We start from the raw sequence: 19,454 nt of genomic DNA, 5'->3' as shown, positions 1-19,454 counted from the left end.
CAAAGCGTCTAATTTGATCCGTTGGTTCCTAGACCAATAATGGAAAAAACTTTGGGTAAAGATTAATATAGATATCTAGACCTGCCTAAAGAGTATCCTGAACCACGTAACACCCACAAACTACCACAGAGCAAGAAACATATTATTCAAGATTGAAATGTTATTAATTTTCCACAAATACAGCAGCTGTAAACAGGAAGGATAATAACCATCTTGCTTATGTACCCATGCTTAAAACTGCTTTCATTTCTAAAAAAATGCTCTTGTCATTTGGCATTATGGTAGATAACTTACTGAGATGCAACATTTTCAGTGTTTACCATTAGTCAAGTCCATATTAGTGTTTCACAGTGCAAAACTAGTAGCTTTAAGTATCTAACATCAGGCCAGCCTTGTCAATATACATTTATAAATGTTTTAAAGTTTGCTGCATAATTAACCTACTCAGAAGTCAAGGAAAAAAGTTCCCGTATTCTGTGAAAAAGCTTTCTAACACCCCAATTTGAATTTACACATGTAAGGATTTAAGAAGTACATTCCTAAATATCGTATTATTATAACAAAAAACCAAAAGATGACCATCTTTAAGACGTTTTTAAGTTTGTGCCATTTCAGGGTTACATTCCCAGCAGAGAAGTTTCTGGTTTATACTTTATCAGCTTACATGACTGCTAAATTTGTTTCCTTTGAACTATGCTATGCTGGTGAGTAAAAAAAAAAAGAAAAAAAAAAAGAAAAAAGAAAACCCAGTGTTTTGGGGGTTTTGTTGGGTTTTTTTTTTAAGCATAAGTATTGAAGAACCAGCAAAAGATTGTCTAGCTCCTTGCCTTGCTCTGACACCAAATGATATGTGATTAGCCTCTCCCCTACAGATGCTTGTCTAGACTTCCTAAATTTTTGCAGTGACAGAGCTTTCACCTGACACACCTCTGATGGGTACTTAGCCCATTTATCACCACTTTGAGAATACAGGCAACATTCTTCACATACAATGTGAGCTTTTCCCAGTTGGGATACCTGCCCTTCCTGATCAAGTTTTGCCCTTCAATGCTAGCAATCTAGTCCTGAAATTTATTCCAAGCTTGTAATATCAACAAAGTCTTAGCTTTAGGTACAAACCCTGCTCTAGATCTCCATGTTTAGTTTTGGTCTTTCTGTTGATTTCTACTGAACTCCAGCTCTTAGTACATTAAGAACAAAGAAGTTTGGATAGACAGAATCTAATGCCTCATGCAGATTTAGAAAAGCAAGAGTTTAAGTTCTTTGAATATGGTAAAGTAGAGCAAAGGAAACTGACAGCTATCCCAAAGTATGACACTGCTGAGAATTCACTTAAACAGACCTTGTTTCTCAGTCCTTATTTTGGCAGGAAGATTTTTCTAGCTCTCAGCCTACACTGCCATTCCAATTCTGTACTTCAGTGGTTATGTGCATCTCTTAACAGCACTGGATATACACACCCCCAAAATATATCTAGTCAGAGATGTGCTGCTAATGTACACTTTAATCAAGGAATTTTAACACGGCAGTATTTGTGCAGCTCATTTTAAAATCCTCCTCAATTAACAATTAGAGAACTAAAGATTATTGGGAAGACCATTAATGACTGTACAGGAAAACAAACGCATTCAGCATAACAAAGGTATAGACAGATACCCTATTAGGCACCTTGCTCTGTCAGCAACATTTTCCATCATTGTAAAAGGAAAAAAAAAAAAATCTAGCGCACACTCTTGCTTTCTAAGCACTAGTCTAATCCTGAACCAGTTATGTTCATAATTTTGATGAAACCAAAAAAAAAAAGAGGGAGATGTGTTCCCACGACACCTTTGTAAAGAGGAAAAATAATAATTTGCCACATCTAGGAGCAAAGCTTAGATGAGTGGCCTGAATTTTGTCCTTCCATGCCTAAAAATGCCAGTATGTTTGACAGTCTATCTTCATGTACTTTGATTTTATTCCAGGGTAAAGGTGTTCCAAATCCTACATGGCTAACAGGTGGATTAATCTATTCTCTGAAGTCCCCTTTTGCTATGAAGAGTACATACAGGTTCTGTCAAGAAACAGGAGGCATAAAATCAGTCTGAGATGCAGCTTAAGACATGCACTAGGAAAGTGCTACTGATGAACTCACTTTTCACCCTTTTTATGAAATACCATCTCTTGAGACAGACAGTCCTTTGCTAAAGGATATATATTTGATTTTCTTCTGCCAGGGACAACTATAGAGTAACAACAACATTAATATGAATAAAATAAAGGATTTGGTATTTTTTTCCTTAGTGTGTCACCCACCAAAGCATTTCTCTTCAGTGTCAAGAAGGTAGAATCTATAAATAGAACTGCATTTTGTTCATGTCACTACAAGTGGAAAACGTGAATAATTAAAGAATTCACAGCTTCAGGTAAAATGACATCAATCTCTCAGAGTTTGACACTACCGAACAGCCTTGGTGAGCAGGTGTGCCCTAACAAATTGCTCTGCTTCTGTACCAAAGCCAGTTCCCAACCCACAGCTGGCTGTAAGCCACTACCAAAAACAATAATTAAAAAAAAAAGCAAAACAAACAAAACCCCACTTACTAGCACAATTTCTGCTCCATAAATGCCATTATTGAGCAACAATAATCTTCAGGAACTGCATTATAAAATACACCTGCCACTTGCATCTAAAAAAGCCACCTAACATAGCAAAGATGCGGAATATGTTCAGAAAAAATGTTTCCATAAATATCAGTCTGACCTACATCTTTCAAGAAACGAAAACTAGAAACGTGATTTCCTTTTTCCTTCTGATGTCTTTTGATATTTCCAATCCAATTTTTTATGTTATCGTTATAGCACCATTATCGTCCGCATCATGTGACAGAGACCAAAGTGCTGTTTTTCTTCAGATATACTGTAATTTGAAAAAGCACTCCAGCTTCACTAACTCCATGATAAATCACCTTGCAGTGTCATCTTTCATGGGGGACAACAGTTTTGAACTTGGGCAAACTACAACAAAGCCAGATGAGCTTTAAAAGAGCTATTACGATGTCTATTCCTCAGAGCCTTAATCTAAGCAACAGGACATTTTCAAAACCCTATGATAAAAACTCAAACCCTAATCAAAACAGTGTATTACCTTTGTTTTTCTACTGCTTACTGGCACATGGAAGACCCCACTGTATCTCTTTCAGTCTCTTCAAAGTCGATGTTTTGATCTCAGAGTTTACATTTTTATTCTAGAAGTGGTAAAACAAATGGGAACAGGCACCAAACACCCACAAACATGGGCTTGGCGGCCGACTGCCATTTCTTCCTCCTACCAAATCTTAATTAACTAAATGCTGAACCACCAGATATTCTGGCATGATAGACGTGTATGAATCACAGATGTGGGCAGACAAAGGATTTTCAGGAAGAAAAACAACGGAAAGTAAAATAGTAGCTACCTAGGGTCCAATATGTATCTAAAGTAGAGTTCTCTGATGTGTGTCTAATTCTGCTGCTGTCAGCAGAAACACATCATTCAAAACTGCACCATACAATCTTAGTGTAGAGTTTCCACTCTTTTTTAATCTTTAGCCCATTTCTGAGCTGGATGTAATTCTTCTAAGCATTTATATGGCTTTCACCATCATGGGATTCAGCATTTTGGCACGTCACTATAATGACAATAGATACAATTGTTTCTCCCACATTAGAGAAACTGATCCTTGGAGAATCATTTTTGTGGTTTGGCGACAGCTAGATCTTTGACTACATGTCGCATCTTAAAGCTACATGTCTGTATCTCACAAAGTAGAATCCTCTACATTTTCCACTTTAACAGTTTTACTGTAGCTCCTTGTTGCAATGGATTGCATTTCCACAGCCAGTCTTTCTGGACTTCGTATCTGAGGCTGAGGTTCTTCCTTTGGAAGCACTGACTAGCCTGGACACCTTCCTATGGTGCACACCATTAAAAGAACAAACCCTTTTCTCGCTCCAGAATTACAGAAGATGAGGTTATTGTGTGAACTAACCTACAAGGCTTATTTGAAAGCATGTTTTATATCATGTCTAGGATTGCTGTTTATGTATTCTCTAATAGCATCTGTCCCCATCTCTTTGTAGTTGTCCTATCCCTTCTCAAGGCCGTAATTAATCTCTGTCTGTCAGGCCCTATACTGCACCCAATACAGGTGGGAGTGAATTCATCTATGGGATCCTTCAACTGTTTGCAAAGAGTTGTACATAACTGGATGCTTCCGTCCTGGGACTGTTTCCTAACAAAAGGTGCTGGTGACTTTGTACTACTTGTACAGCGGGTAATGAACTTAGTAATCAAGTCAAGCTACAATAATCATAATTTTTGAGTTGCATATTGTACATTATCACACAAACTTACGGCAGGATGTTAAAGACTAAGCTATAAGCAAAATGGCAGGTTTTAAACTAAAGTTACTTGCACAGTTGGCCCTCAATGCATGAAAGAGCCTTCTGGGTTGTAAATTTGCCAATAGCTAAGATGCAGACATATCCAAACTGGCTTAGTACAAGCCAGTACTGGTCTGAAAGCAGAGTCCTGCCTCTGTTGTTGGTACCTCAGGAATCACATTATAGTAGTGCCACCCTTACCATCCTCATTTTCCTGCCACATTCTCCTGCTACATGTCAGACTTAAATAAAATGAAGTTTATACTTAACAGAGCTCCTTAAACACAAAGAAAAAAAAAAAAGAATGAATAAATGAAAGAGAACAAAAAAAACCCAAACACCTTGAGGTATCAATTTCCTAAACAATCTAATTTTATTTAAGTTTCAGCAGTTGCTTATATGTCCCCTTTACACAGCCCCATGAGGAATGAACTAGGACATTTATTGCTACAACAAAGGGATTTTCTGGTATTCTTAATTAACCAATTGTTTTGTCAAAGACTTCAAATAGATTTCCTAATATGCTAGAATATTGTTAAAACTATACAAAAACAAATTAAAATTTCCAATAGAGCTCCCAAAACAAGTAACGCCCAATTGTATTAGGTTTATAGATAAAATATGGCCAAAGCTTTGAGACAAGCATTGGAAAAGGTTTTCAGAATCAAGTAATCAATAATCGCACTGTGCCCCTTCTTTTTCCTCACATCATTAACTTTTTTAAACAGTGAAACTGCGTTACATGCAGTGTACTGGAAATAAAGTAGTGGTTTTTTGGTTTTTTGTTTTTTTTTTTTTTTAAAAACTTTAAATATACATTTTTAGAAATAGCTACTGTAGAAACAAGAAATCTTAAAGTGTTCCACAAAGTTGCAAGATTGCAGTAAAATAGCTTTTTATCAGTCTGGAAAGCAAGTCGCTTTCACTGGCAGCCTGAGATAAGCCATTCCAGTGCACAGAAAGCATATAAAACACAGGAGTTTCAGACTGTTGAGCAACAATTGATTTTAGATCGAAATTATTGCAGATGTTTTGAACAACATAATCTCTTCCTTGGGGTGACCCAGTTTCAGGTGAAGGTTGTTTATAAATTACTTTCAGAAAATTCTCAGGCAATGACACACAATTTATTTTAACCAAAATAACAGAAGTCCTGTTTGGAAGACACAGGTGACAAAAAGCATAAGCAGTCAATACTTCTTAACCAGAAATAAGACTCAGGTCAGAAATACAAGGCACAAGGCTATGATAATAACATGTTCAAAGTTGTTACTGATTACAGGAGTCTCAGTTAGACCAGTAGCATTTAAGTTACACTAGGATCGTCTTCCACCCTCATTCTTTTTTCCCTTGGTAGTAGTTTATGATATGCTTTGGATTAATCTCACAATATCCAATTGTGCCACTGTTGACATGCAAAATATTGCAGACATCACCAACAGTTTAAAAAAAAAAATCTTTTCAGAAACACCATTCTACCAAAACGTTTCCTACCAGAGTATCAAAGTTGTCATAAACTATAATCAGCAGAAAGCATGTACATTATAACACTACAGATTTTAGTGATTTGATTTAATTTTATTATATAAACAGACATGTATTATGAGAACTAATGTATTCTTACACAGGACCTCAGCATAAAGTACTTCAAATGTCAGTAAATCAGCTGGTTCAAGATAAATTGGAATATATCATTCAGAACCACTCAAGGGAAAAAAAATAGGGAGAAATCACCTTCCGCAAGGAAGTAAGTTAAATATTAATGAATCTGTATTTAACTAAGACATACAGCTAATAAATGGGGGAGGAGGGAAGGGGAAGAGAGACAATCTTTTAGTTTAGCACTCACCTTTCAGATCATCTGAAGATATCCAGTTAAATTTAATAAGGGTTTTTGAAATGACTAAGCTTATAGACTGAAAATGAGAAAACCTACACCATAAGGAATGACCCAATTGAATTTCTTATAAATTGAAAAATACAGTAGCAATTGCATAGTATATACTAAACTGAAAGGTAGCAGAAAAGCAAAATTTTGAAATCCAGACACGTGTTCAAGTGTATACAGTGAGAAACAGAATTTGTGACAATAATATTTAGAGAAATCACAGAGCTTCATCTGTGAGAACTCAGTGAACTTCTGAGAGACTGATTTATGCAACTATGAACTTTGCTTCAGCCTGCTTGCTGCCATATCCTAGACTACTGCTAACCTCTAAACTCTGCATTTGTGGAGACTGGCACACTTAACGAGCTTTTAAGCTTAAATGCTCTTCCAAATTTGATTCTCTCATTCAGTTCTTCTGAAAAAGAATGACTTCTGTTTAAATGAATTATGAATTATTGATTTGCACACATGGTGTTCAAACAGAGCCCACTAATTCTGTAATTAGCCCAGGAGTTAGCCAAAAGTTAGTTATCTCAAGAAAGGCCACACAATTAAAACAGTGTCACCTCTTAACCAAGACCTATATTATGTTAGTAAGATCCTGGGTTGGAGAGAGGGAATTAATACAAGAACAGAAGTATGTTCTGGGTGCAGTAGCCTCCCAATTCATGTGTTATGTAAATATTAGTCCATCACAAATGGATACACATCTTTCAGTTAACAGCGCTTACTCAGTTCAAATGCATTCTACTGTCTCACTAGAAACTTGCTCAGAAATAAGACACAAACTTCATGGTTAACTGCAATTTTGTGGGTTTTTTTTTGTGTTTTTTGTTTGTTTTGTTTCTAAAAGATGCAACACATGCTTATACAAGCATGGATAAGATAGGTCAACCACCTCCCACTCAAAAAGAGAGAACTTCTGCACAACGATCATGCAGCCTCGGATCAGATTTTGAGGGTTCTTTTGAAAGCTTTACATTTCGAATGGACACTGATTTAACACAGAGCAATTCCAATGGCTTCTATACTGTTTTCCATAACGCTTTTTCATTAATTGCTTCCATAGCAAAAGTTTAATTATTTTTGAAAGGAAAACAAAGGAAAACAAGTACCAGCATCAAAGTGGAAAAGCACCGTTCAGAACAGCACTAAATTTTTTTCACTAAGAAATCCCTACCAACTGGGTTGTTTCTATATGTGGCATACCTACAAACACTTGCTTATGAATTATTTAAAATTGTTCTAAATTTCACATGAAAGTACTCCAGTCTTCACCTGGAAACAATAACAACCTCACCCAGTTCTTGCTGATGACAGCAAAAAAACTTCCACTAAGTTCATCAAGCTGTAGTTAAGACCTACAAACTCTTGACAGTGAGTTTGCCTAAATGTAGCATGATTTCAAAATACGTGTAAGACTTGTAATATATATTCATATGCAAGCACATACTTTCTTCAGCAACACACTGGGGAAGACAGAGAAAGAGGGAAGAAATGTTTTGTTCTGTACCTGGCAAGTCTGAAAAAAGGAGAATGCATTCATTGAATCCATTTGCCAGAAGACGATCCCTCAGTTGTTGAAGTATTGCGACTCCAATACAAAATGGGAAGGAGGAATTTCCAAGCAGTAACGTATCCCACAAGTGAAAAATTTTGTGCAAAGGAAAAACATCTGCATGATGAACAAGCACAATTAAAAAAAGCTATAAGCATATAAGTTCATAAAAGCATACACACACATGCATATGCTTAAGAGTTGTCTATGTACTTTTTTTCCTCCCCTATCTTAGGGTTATTCCTTTTTTATTTGGGAGCAAAAGGGACTCAACCTATTTAGAAGCAGGTTTCTCTTCACATGCAGTTTGATTATTCTGGAAATCATCAGTGTCTTCCTTCATTATTAAATACTTAGAAATGTGAAGGTTTTTAGATTTCAAACACACACAAAAGTAGGAAATTTATTTTTCTTATGGTACAGTGCAATTATGCATTAGGACACGCATATCAGTTTTTTCCAACAGTATGAAGACATCAGTGAGTTAATCAATAAGCTCCACTACTTAAAATTAGACAAGAAAATGAGCAGAATAGACCAAAAATTGCCAGAATAAAAGAAAGACAAAGAGAAAGGCCGGTTAAAAATAGCAACATTTTATATATAAATCTGAAGGTGTCTCTCTTAAAATAAGCTATCCTTCAACTAAATAGTTCTAACATTTTATTGCAATGAATTGCCAAGGAAACCATCTCCTTGTTTTTCAAAGGTGGTGATTCTCAAGAAAGTTTTAGAAGAATGGACAACTGCAAGAACCAGTGCTTTACAGTCAAGATCTTTAGAAATTGCAATCAAAAATCTCACATTAAATTCTTGGATTATTTCTCTGACGAAATATCAATCAGCTCTTTTCATCCTGCCACTCTTTCTTTTTTAAATTCGAAGTATGTCAATGTTGACATAAAATTTAAAAAAAAAAAACCAAACACAGAGATCTTTGAGGAAAGAAGATTTTTAATTGCTTTCTAGACTTGCTTTATTAACTTTGTCCTCTTTCATTAAAAGCTCACCAAATTATAAAGCTCTTTTTGTTCCTAACATCCATGCACAAATATCATAGTAAACTAGTGCCAGTAGCATAACAATATGTCAAAGTGCAATCAAAAAAGCTTGTTTTGTTGGCCTTCAAAAACAAAGTCACTCTCTTTCTTACATTATCTGGGTGAGGGCAGGGGAAGGTGGTGAGGTTTGGTTTTGTTTTTTTAACTATTATTATATGGTTTTCCAGTAAATAACAGCTTCCTTTGCGCACTCCCCATATACTGCATGTGTAACATAATCCAGTTCAAATTTAATATAATACTCTTTAAAAAAAATAAGAAAATGCTAATTATTGTCAAATCAGGGCAGAAAGTATGTGACAGGCACTGTTGAGACTCAAACCGCAACACACATCCTTGCAAATTACAAGCAACCTATTAAATGATAGACACATCACACCAGTTAGGAAGGCGGCAGCTGAAAAACTGAGAAAAATTATGCTTAAGAAATAAAAGAACATTTAATCAGAGAAAAAGAATGCATACTCACGTGTAAACATTGTAAGAAACCAAGGAATAGCATAAAGCTGCAAAAGGTGGTGGTGGGGGGAAGAGAACAAAAAAAAGTTTTATTAAGACCTGAAGTTGTTTGTGACAATTGCCTGCCACATTAAAAACTGCCTAGCTTGGCATGAATGTATTTAAAATGGAAAATAACTGCAGCGGCAGAACCGCTATCACACAACTGTTTAGCCCTTCAGAGAAGCTTCTTCCTCCCCCAGGGCCCCATTCTCATCTCTTTCAAATTACTAGTTTGTGATACTGTATTGAAAACAACAAAAACAACCACTGCCCTCAGTAGGCTTATGTTTGCAAAAAATAACCCCCAAAGTCTTAAACAACTCAAAAACCTGCTCTACTAAACTGTCACAGTTCTCACCTTACATATATATACTGCTAAGTGGAAATTAGCACAGGATGCCTGAACAAGCTAAAACAACTTGATTCAATATATTTTTGACTATGAAAAAAATCCCTGGTTCTATATAAATAATTAGAAGTGTAAATCACAATTTCCAACAGAAAAATTAACCATATCTACCTTTTTCTCCAGTGTTTATTAAAATGTATACTTGTCAGTGAAAGGCAGTAAGAACAGTTTCATTCTCAAAAGCATAGTGTCACTTACTAACACCTTAATCATTTATGTTGTATCTACTGTGACCTTTAAAGGCAGGTGTCATCTCAAGAATTTGAGGCTGCTTTAGCACTTCTGCTACTATGAGACTAGGAACTTGTGCTGCTGCAGTGGCTACAGAAAACCTTTAGTTTCTGCAAACGTTCATACTCATGACATCACATAGAGAAAATTCAGTATGCATTAGAAGAGATAAGCATATATGACACCTTAAGAGTTTCCCAATTTTCACTGAAGTATTTAGTGTTCAAGGCAACAGAATCCATTTTCATGAAACAAACTGCATAGAAAGTCCCCACAAATTAGGAATGCAAGAGCGAGACGACCATTGTTAAATTTTACTCAGTTGCATAGATCATGTGCTCCGTTTTCCACTTCTGAAGATTTACAGTTAGACATAAAGCTTAATATATTACTTTTTAGCTTATAAAAAGAGCAAATTAGTCCTCCTATTAAGCTTTCCCAAGAAGTAAGCAAATGAGAAGCAGAAAGCATAATTGATATTATGTTAATAAATTACTACTTATTTCATAAACTCTTAACTGGGTTATGGCACTGATTAAATGATGCACACATTTGCTGAAATGCTCCTTAGCACAGCTCTCTCTAAATTTTATTCCTACATCTTCATCTGAGCATCTGAACCATAGTGTCCATAAAACTAAAAAAGCTGTGATGACCAGACTGTTCACCTCTTTCAATGTTCAGGAGGCTTTTATAAAGCTTGGCCTCCAACCCACCAACTGATTTTAAGCGTTCAAAAAACAAATCCTCCTCTATCACCATTTTCATCTTATAATACAACCATGCTATTTCCCCGAGTACATCTTTGTCATGTCTTCAATAGATGGCTCTCTACTGAATAACAACATACCCTGTTCCCTGAAATATCCCCTACAGTGGTTATGATCAGCTAATACCTGTTTACTTGTGTGCTTGTATGCAGTATCTTGCTTTCCGTGCAGCAGGAAAACAAGCATTCCTAATAGCCTGAGGCTCCTCTTTACTTGGAAGTACATATTATGAGGACATCTTTTTAAACTACATTACTTCGCTGGTATTTAAAAGCAATTATTTCCTCCTTTTCATATATTTGATTAAAATGTTTTACCAAAGCAGATCCACACTTTCTCCTAATTTCACAAACAGCTGTCTTGTATGCATCTACATAGAAATACACAAGAAAATACACAAAGTTTGAAACATTAAACAGATTATGAAAAGGTAACCACAAGGCAAAGCACTGCTTTGCTCCAAAACATCCTCACCAAACCTATGAACGGTGACATGAAAAGTAGGTCAAGCTATTTAAGTAGAAGGTATCACGCAAGTTTTTATTGAAGGGATTTTTCCTTCTGATTTTCATAAATAGAATGTTCTAAGACAAAGAAGTCTCAGTAAACCTGAAGAGGTTATGATTACTATTAATAAGGAAGCAAAGAAAAGCCACAACACTGGTGGTATTATTCCACCGTGCAAGTCAAATTGAAAAACACAGAAAAAAGAACTGTTATCACTTGTAGTCCTCAAATAAACAGGCTACCAAATTCCCACAGTTACAGGATTGCACTTTTAACATACTATTAATAAATACTGCCCTCTAGCAATCACCAGCTGGAACAGCATTGTGCCATGCTTCTGTACTAACAAGCTGCTGTTGAAGAGGTTTTCAACACTTCACTACTGAACCCTGAAACACAACGGGGTTGTGGTTTTTATTGACACTTAACTCTCCATAGCTGGGAAGCATACCTAATGTTTAATCAAAGTAGCATTTGAACTGCTGGAACAGCCTGAGAATAAGTCACATTAAAATAAGAGCCTGTAAAACCAGTACTTCATTTTTTAGAGTGAGCTTGAGATCAGCAATGCTGATAATTTTGCTTTGCTAGTAAAATACAAGCTCTTTTGTGCTTTTCAGTAAGGACCTCGACATTTCTTATATATGAAGAACACAGCAGTCCCCTAACATCAGTTCCCGTTCAAACAATCTGAATAAATCCGCAGGTTTTTTTAGTTAAATTTGAAATCTCTTGTCCTTAGACTTGGTTTCATTCTCCATTGTTCCATTATCCCTAGCTGAAGCTTCCTCTCCAATAGTGCTCTGCTATGACAAATTCAGCTCAGTACCTGAGCTTGGAGATGCAGTTCCTTGTTTTTCAATGGGGTGAAGATGTTTACTTGCCCATAGTTAGATGGGCAAATTTTGAGAAGAGTGCATCTCCCATTACACATTCAGAGCTCTTAAGAGATATTGGCTCAAATCTTGATGAAAGCCTTTTCTGTGAGGATTTTGTTATCGGCTGTTACGACTGTCTGGACTGTTTCATTATTTGACTGTTCATCCAGGAGATGAGAGCTTTACTTGTGTCTACAGAAGATTGATATTTCACTTGTAAAGACAATAGTTTTAAAGATATTTAGGCTCAGGGGATTTTGATTCTAAAGATATTTTAGAAGAGGAGCAAGGTGAAAATTAGTGTTAATGATTGTTGGTGGGGATGGTAGGGAGTATTGAAAGGCATGGACAAGCTTCTTACATAGTGAAAAGTCTACAAGAATAAAGTGGCTGTCCTGTACAATCCAGGTGCACCTTATGAACATCATAAGGCAGCTCCAGTGAAGCTATGCACCTGGTTGCAGGATAATGATAATGGATTTAAAATTGAAGGTTTGAGTTTTCAAAACATCAAAAATGCCAACATTCTTCACACATTCTTGTTTGCTACGCATGTATGTAACACTTGAATTTTCTTAGAGGTTTTTGGTAAACTTAAAAATCTCTAAGAAAGTTTACCCTCCACACCTTATAGAATTACAGAGCTGAGATCAAGGTTAAACACCTACAGTTTTAAAGATAACAAACACAACAGGAGTAATGATTATTCTTGCAATCTTTTATAGAAGAATCCTTACCTGACCATCTGTCATTCAATGCAGCGTATTACTTTAAACTGGTAAACTGTCATGTCTTCACCATTATAAAAATAATTTATGGATGCGTAACAAAAACCCCCCTATGCTACAGCATGTATTTCACACTACTTTCAGTGTTCAAGACTTTTTTTTATGTTGGAGCCTTTCTTTCTCAAAGCTGAAGTCACACTTACAGCAATACAGGAACTACCACAATCAATGGCAATGTGGGCAAGTATCCTACCTCTAACAGCGAGTAGCTTATTTACTTCAGAAGAACATGCTAAAAACCCTGCAATGGACAGTTTTAAGATAGTTTGTCTTCCATGCTAACCTGCTTTCTCCACACTTTAGGCAGGCACTAGCTTAAATGACAACAGAAAGGATTCATATTTCTTTTCTTATTGAATTGTTCACTAACAATCCCAGACATTGAAGATCTGTTAAAGAATCCAATCTTTCTTTCCAAGTTTACTAAACTAAAACATCATTTGACATAGCTATGCAGAAAGTGGTCAAAGAAAGAATGAAAGGATGATCCTCAGCTAAAAGGAATCCTCTTCAGTCTTGGACCTCCCCCCCTTCCTTCCCCCTCCACCATGGTCATCCTCAGCAAGTAGACTGAACCCTGACCCTGGCCCCCCCCAGCATGGTGCTGCCACTCAACAAAGGAGTTGCCCATTAGTGGCAAGAGACACCCCACCCCCCAGCACCAAAACTTCAAGGCCCTGCTTTCTTTCTTAAAAGTATTTTAAAGGAGAATTTGTTTGTAGCTTTTATTTACATTTTATATTTTTGTACATATTGTTAGGAGGTCTGCCATTTTTAAGTGATCTTGGATTGACCAAAAGGGGAGCCTTAAAGTATCTCTCGTTACCTATCTCTGATTTTACTTGTGGTGTGACTATGCCCAAACCATTATCTCAAAGGAGAAATAAAACAAAACCTTGTAAAAAAGCTTAAAAAAAAAAAAAAGACAGAAATGAAAAAAAAATTACAATCTTATTCTGAGCATTCCAGTAATTTTTTTTTTTTTTTAAATGTACTTTACCTATACCATAGACTGTGGTTTGTATGAGGTGGCACACGCAAAGATAAAAAGTTTGGTGGGTTGCAGCTGAAAGCACACTTCCTTGTTTTTCTTCAGTTCAAAATGGTCTGTTGTTGATGTCAGAATTATTCAGTAAAATACAGAGCATGTTATAAAGCATTATATAGGGTGGGGGAGATTATAAGCTTTGGGAGAGTGAGCAAAGAACTGTAGGATTCAGCATATATATCCCTCTATTTACATGTAAATCACATAGCCACAGCAACGTACTTAATCGAGGCACCACATCAGCTAATAATATTCACAACTATTCAAGCTTCAGCAGTGTTCAATATTATGAGAGCTATGCGACCCGAAGCAAATGGGAAGGGTGCCAGGAAACACAATCTTTCCTGCAGCAGAGCCAGCATTTCAATGATGAAAGATTAATCGGGGTTTACTTCGATAGGATTAGTACTCAAGCAAGAAACTCTGGTTCAGATCTCATTACTGCAGTGCATACCCTTCACCTTGATGGATCCTGTGCTGCCTTGTTAGAGGTACAAAAATCACCTCTCACTAGTCTAAAAGGCAGAACAACTTTTATTTATACAAAAAAAAAAAAAAGACAGACAATTTAGAAAGGACAACCTCTCTTCAGAGGTTAGTGTTAATTTTAGAACTAGCATTTGTATTCAATGCAAGTTTTTTTTTTTTTAAATATACTTCTGTTCTGTAATTATTTACTGCATTACCTAATCATCTCTAGACTGTAACGCTTAGAGACAAGGCTCACATTTGACTGTGTGCTGTCCAATGAATGCCTAGCACAACACAAAACCTAAAATATAACAAAATGGGTGTTTTTAAACTATTCCATCTGACTTGCACCTTGAAAGTTTTCAGTGGAGAACTATAACTGTATAAGCAGACGCTATGACCTGCTGAAAGATCAGCTAAGACCCAAGATGGGTTACTCAGGGCTCTCATGTAGGATAGTCACAGAAACATGGACCTGTAAGATGGTCAGGGAAATTACATCTCTACCTCTTCAGTGGGAACTAGTATCGTGGACAAAATACATAGAGTAATTGCTTTGGTCATCCATAGCCTTTAACAAATAAATATCAAATGCATCTACACAGTGATTCTGCAAAATCGATTCTCCCTCAGGATCTTAAAATGTTGCCATTACCCATGCCATTTACCCCTCCCCAAATATTTAGGCTTTCTACAGATTAACGTTCGTTCTTCTCCCCACCTTCCCTTCATCTTCCTCCTACCCACCCTCTTCAGATGCAGGTCATTATCAATACAGGTGGCCTTCTCAAACATCTCTGTTTATAACGCAATACACTGGCTTTCTCTTCTGCTCATTTTAATGCCACCATATCTTTTAGATTTGTATCATTCATAAACAACGTTATTACATTAAAAACACCTCTACAAATGAAAGCATACATTTGCTTTTCCATTACAAACTTTGTAAACAGTGATAATGAGTATCTGCCAGTCCCAAGACATATGAATTCACCCAGGAATTGTGTACAACAAATGGCTTCCAGAGGCTTGGCCTTGATGCTTCAACTTAAAGAATTTCCTAATAACCATAAGGCTTTTCCGAATAAAATAAGCTTTATATTGCTTATAGAAGAAATGCATATAAATTTCTTATTTATGAAATGTATATTTCTATATCAACATCTCCTGACTTCAGTTTCCTTTTGGGCCCCTCAATACAAGACAGACACTGAGTTGCTGAAGCGTGTTCAGAGAAAGGCAACGAAGCTGGTGAAGGGTCTGGAGCACAGGCCTTATGAGGAACGGCTGAGGGAACTGGGATTGTTTAATCTGGAGAAGAGGAGGCTGAGGGGACACCTTATCACTCTCTACAACTACCTGAAAGGAGGCTGTAGTGAGGTGGGTGTTGGTCTCTTCTCCCAAGTAGCTAGCGATAGGACAAGAGGAAATGGGCTCAAGCTGCGCCAGGGGAGGTTTAGGTTGGATATTAGGAAAAATTTCTTCACGCAAAGGGTAGTCAAGCATTGGAACAGGCTGCCCAGAGAGGTGGTGGAGTCACCATCCCTGGAAGCGTTCAAAAAATGGGTAGACGTGGCACTCTGGGACATGGTTTAGTGGGCATGGTGGTGTTGGGTTGATGCTTGAACTGATGATCTTAGAGGTCCTTTCCAACCTTAACGATTCCTAGTTTTTACTTTCATTATAAATAATCCAGCCACCGAGCCAGAAAACATGAAATTGCTACACCAGCCTTAATTGTTTTAGTGGTGGACTTGGTAATGTTAGGTTAATGGTTGGACTTGATGATCTTAAAGGTCTTTTTCAACCTAAACGATTCTATGATTCTATGATTTTGACCTCTCAGTCATCATCTGTTCTTACAACCGTGTAATTACCAAATTTCTAAATGTCAAATATATAATGAAATAGACCGTATCAATTAACAACGTTCTTTCTATATCCTTACCTAAATCTACTTTTCAGAAATATCAGCCATAAACTTCAATAATGCTAGTAGGCACACGAACATTTTTATAGAGTATTATCTTGGCTTTCTGGACTATACACGCCTCTCTAAATAAAGGAGGAAAGCTTCACTATTTACAGTGATAGCTAGAAGTGAGGCTCTAAAGAATGCCTTGTTTTGCTTTTTCTAACATACCCCTTCCTCTCTACTACATTTTGGCTGAGTTCTCAGTTTTCATCTTCCTCCATCTTACAGACTTCCTCCGACAAAAGCATAAAACTTAGACACAAGTTATGCACTTGTCCAATGCTTCTGACAGACTCCAATAAATGACTGCTAAGCATCTTCCAAGGTCTGACATATATACAAATTAACCATCACTTGCACATATTTTTTGTATTACTTGCAAAATGACGTGCCTTTTGTGTTAACCAATGGCATTTAATTAGTTTGCAGGAATTTTGCTATTAGTCATTTATGGCCACATTAATTTTTGTATATTAATCCACACTTTAAAAATAAAATTATGTTCATCTGAAGATGAATCTGTAACTTATAACAACTGACTAGTAGTATTTCTGTTGTATTTATGCCAACAGAACAGGAAGGACTGAGGTATGTAAAACAATCAAAACTTTACTATTTTATCAGCATACTCAGAAAGGTCCATTAATATGCAAGTTTCATGTATGTCAAACTGCTACTGAAACAGTCTGGGAAAGCATCTCATCCTAGTTCCCTCCATTTTCCATTTCTTACTTCCTTTGAACAATACTTATAAGAACCCTTAGCACTTACATCTGGAATAAAGCCAATTTCATTAAGGTGGTTACTCAGCTCTGGATCATGGAACGCAATCATCTGGGAAAACACCGTCAGGTATTCTGAAATGACAAAAATCATTGTTAAAAACACAAGCCACCACGTGCTGCTAGCTCACAACAGAGCTGAAGAAAAGGGAGAACTTTTTTTTTTTAAACCTACAATGAAACAGCAAGTGAATACCACTACTGTCCTCGTCACCATTATATTCAATACAGAGGAAGAAAGGTTTCATTTCTCTTCCTTAGTACTTCTCAATTTGGATTTTCAACAATAGTTTACTTCGTTCATACTTAGATTGTGATTTATGTTCAACACACAAAGTTAAAGACTTGTCAGTATGAGACACAAGGTATCGATGGAAGCAAATTAGAACAAGACTGTTCCAAGGATTTTTAAGACCCAAACTGTTTTAGTGATACACAAAGTTTATACTCTTTAAATTATATTCTGTGTGGTTTCTTTTCTACCAAGTTAAATTTTGCAATCCGGAAGTAGAGGTTTTAAGGTAATGGGGCTTTAAGGTTACCATTTCCATGATCAGTAACATCTTAATTTGTATTTTTTGGAACAGATAAGGAGAAATACATATTGTAAAAGATAAAATTTATTATAGCTTCAGTATGGCACATTAGGCTGATGGGTACAATTTCATGAAGTTGTCTAAATAACACTTGCTTTCAATTGGAAGAGAAGCAGACAGCAGAACACAGACACTGACACATTTCTCTCTCTCGTTTTGCCAGTCTCCCAATTTTGTCCACAGTCACATGCTTTGTTAGGAGGAAGATGAAGAGGCAACAGCATTGCAATTTCGTTAACAGATGGCAATTCCTTTTCCTGCATGGTCCCAAGACAAGAGTAATTAGGGCCCAGACAGCTAGTTGAAGGGAGGAAGAGGGAGAGAGAAAGTGAACCCTGCTCCCAGATCAGAACACGCTGACATCTCAATGCTCCACAGACTACTGTCCCCAAATACGAGATCCCAAACACCAAGTCTGCACAGCTCCACAACTTAGCCATCCAGAGTTGCCATTGCTTCCTTTAAAGTCTATTGTAAGAGTTAGATGCCTGCTACTGTCTCTCTTGGGGAGAGCAAACAACTCCCTATGACTCAGTTTGTCTTCACCCCAGAAGTGGCAAAACTAAATTCCAATTCCACTGCTAAGAAGCACAGAAGTGGCTCTGCTTGGATAATTCCACACATAGACAGCTTTATTTAAGAACAGAAGTGGGTCTAAACATTCAGATGTTTACAGCCTCCTATCTTACTTAAATCTCTATTCACTGCACTCAGGTTAGCTCCTCTCAGGTTAAGCCAGCAAGTTAAGAATGATCACTCTGTAAAATAATTCTATTTGGACTACAAATTTTAAAAGCTGATTCTGCCTCAGGATGACTGATAAACAGTGCTCTCACTGTAAGAACACAAGGGAAACAAGCCACAGTCCTACCGCAAATTATACTTGAAAGGATGCCTAATTCTCCAAGGTAAGTTGCAATAAAAATTAAGACCTCTTGAGCCTACTTCAGAATTTCACAACTTTTGCTTCAAGCTGCAAAGACAAAGCCACAGCACACTAAACCTCTCAGGAGGTTTCTGGCATCTTAGGAGCGCCAGCCTCTCCCCTCTGATACTGCACCTCCGTTATGCCACTGAGGCCCTGGCAGCACTCAGCTGGGGAGTTAAGTGGATGAACAGAACCATGCTGAGTTTTGTGTCACCAAGGCCTGACTGCTTTGGAGCTAGTCACATATCTCATGTTTTCTCAGTTTCAAGGCAAAGCTATTCTTATTCACATGCATACAAGAAAGGGAGATAACTGAATCCATGCCTTAAATTCATAACACATTACATGATAATTTTTAAAAAGCGCATCTCTAAGGTGCATCTGACATCAGTTTTATTTCATGAAACAGCCAGTAATCATAAGTCAAGTATAGCAAACCAGTAGTCCTACACATTCCCACACATTCAGCCGTATGCTGATGAAAACAATTTCACAAATAGCTTCCCTGAACCACATTTATTTTAAAAACGAAGATTCGTGCCTATGATGGTTCTCTACAGATATACTACAGGTTGATAAATACCATCTTTATTTGACTAGCCAGTCTCATGAAATATAATCACTGTGTGGGATTACATGGCTAATTAAAGGTCTATTGA

The 19,454-nt window shown here is 36.8% G+C and overlaps 1 protein-coding gene across 5 annotated transcripts in view; it reads right to left on the bottom strand.

The window, feature by feature from the left end:
* Window positions 1-19,454, bottom strand: part of TBCK (TBC1 domain containing kinase) — a 110,312-nt gene that overhangs the window by 41,312 nt on the left and 49,546 nt on the right. For all 5 annotated transcript variants that reach the window (XM_009481633.2, XM_075709304.1, XM_075709303.1 and 2 more), the window contains 3 exons: window positions 17,261-17,346; window positions 9,381-9,417; window positions 7,806-7,967 (listed from right to left, as the gene is read on the bottom strand). In XM_009481633.2, the coding sequence (XP_009479908.1) occupies window positions 7,806-7,967; window positions 9,381-9,417; window positions 17,261-17,346 (285 nt within the window). The remainder of the gene's footprint in view (window positions 1-7,805; window positions 7,968-9,380; window positions 9,418-17,260; window positions 17,347-19,454) is intronic.

The sequence above is a fragment of the Pelecanus crispus genome, chromosome 4, assembly GCF_030463565.1.
Source record: "Pelecanus crispus isolate bPelCri1 chromosome 4, bPelCri1.pri, whole genome shotgun sequence".
In the NCBI taxonomy this organism is placed as follows: Eukaryota; Metazoa; Chordata; class Aves; order Pelecaniformes; family Pelecanidae; genus Pelecanus; species Pelecanus crispus.
Note: the sequence above shows the minus strand (reverse complement) of the source record. Positions and strands in the feature narration are given on the sequence as shown.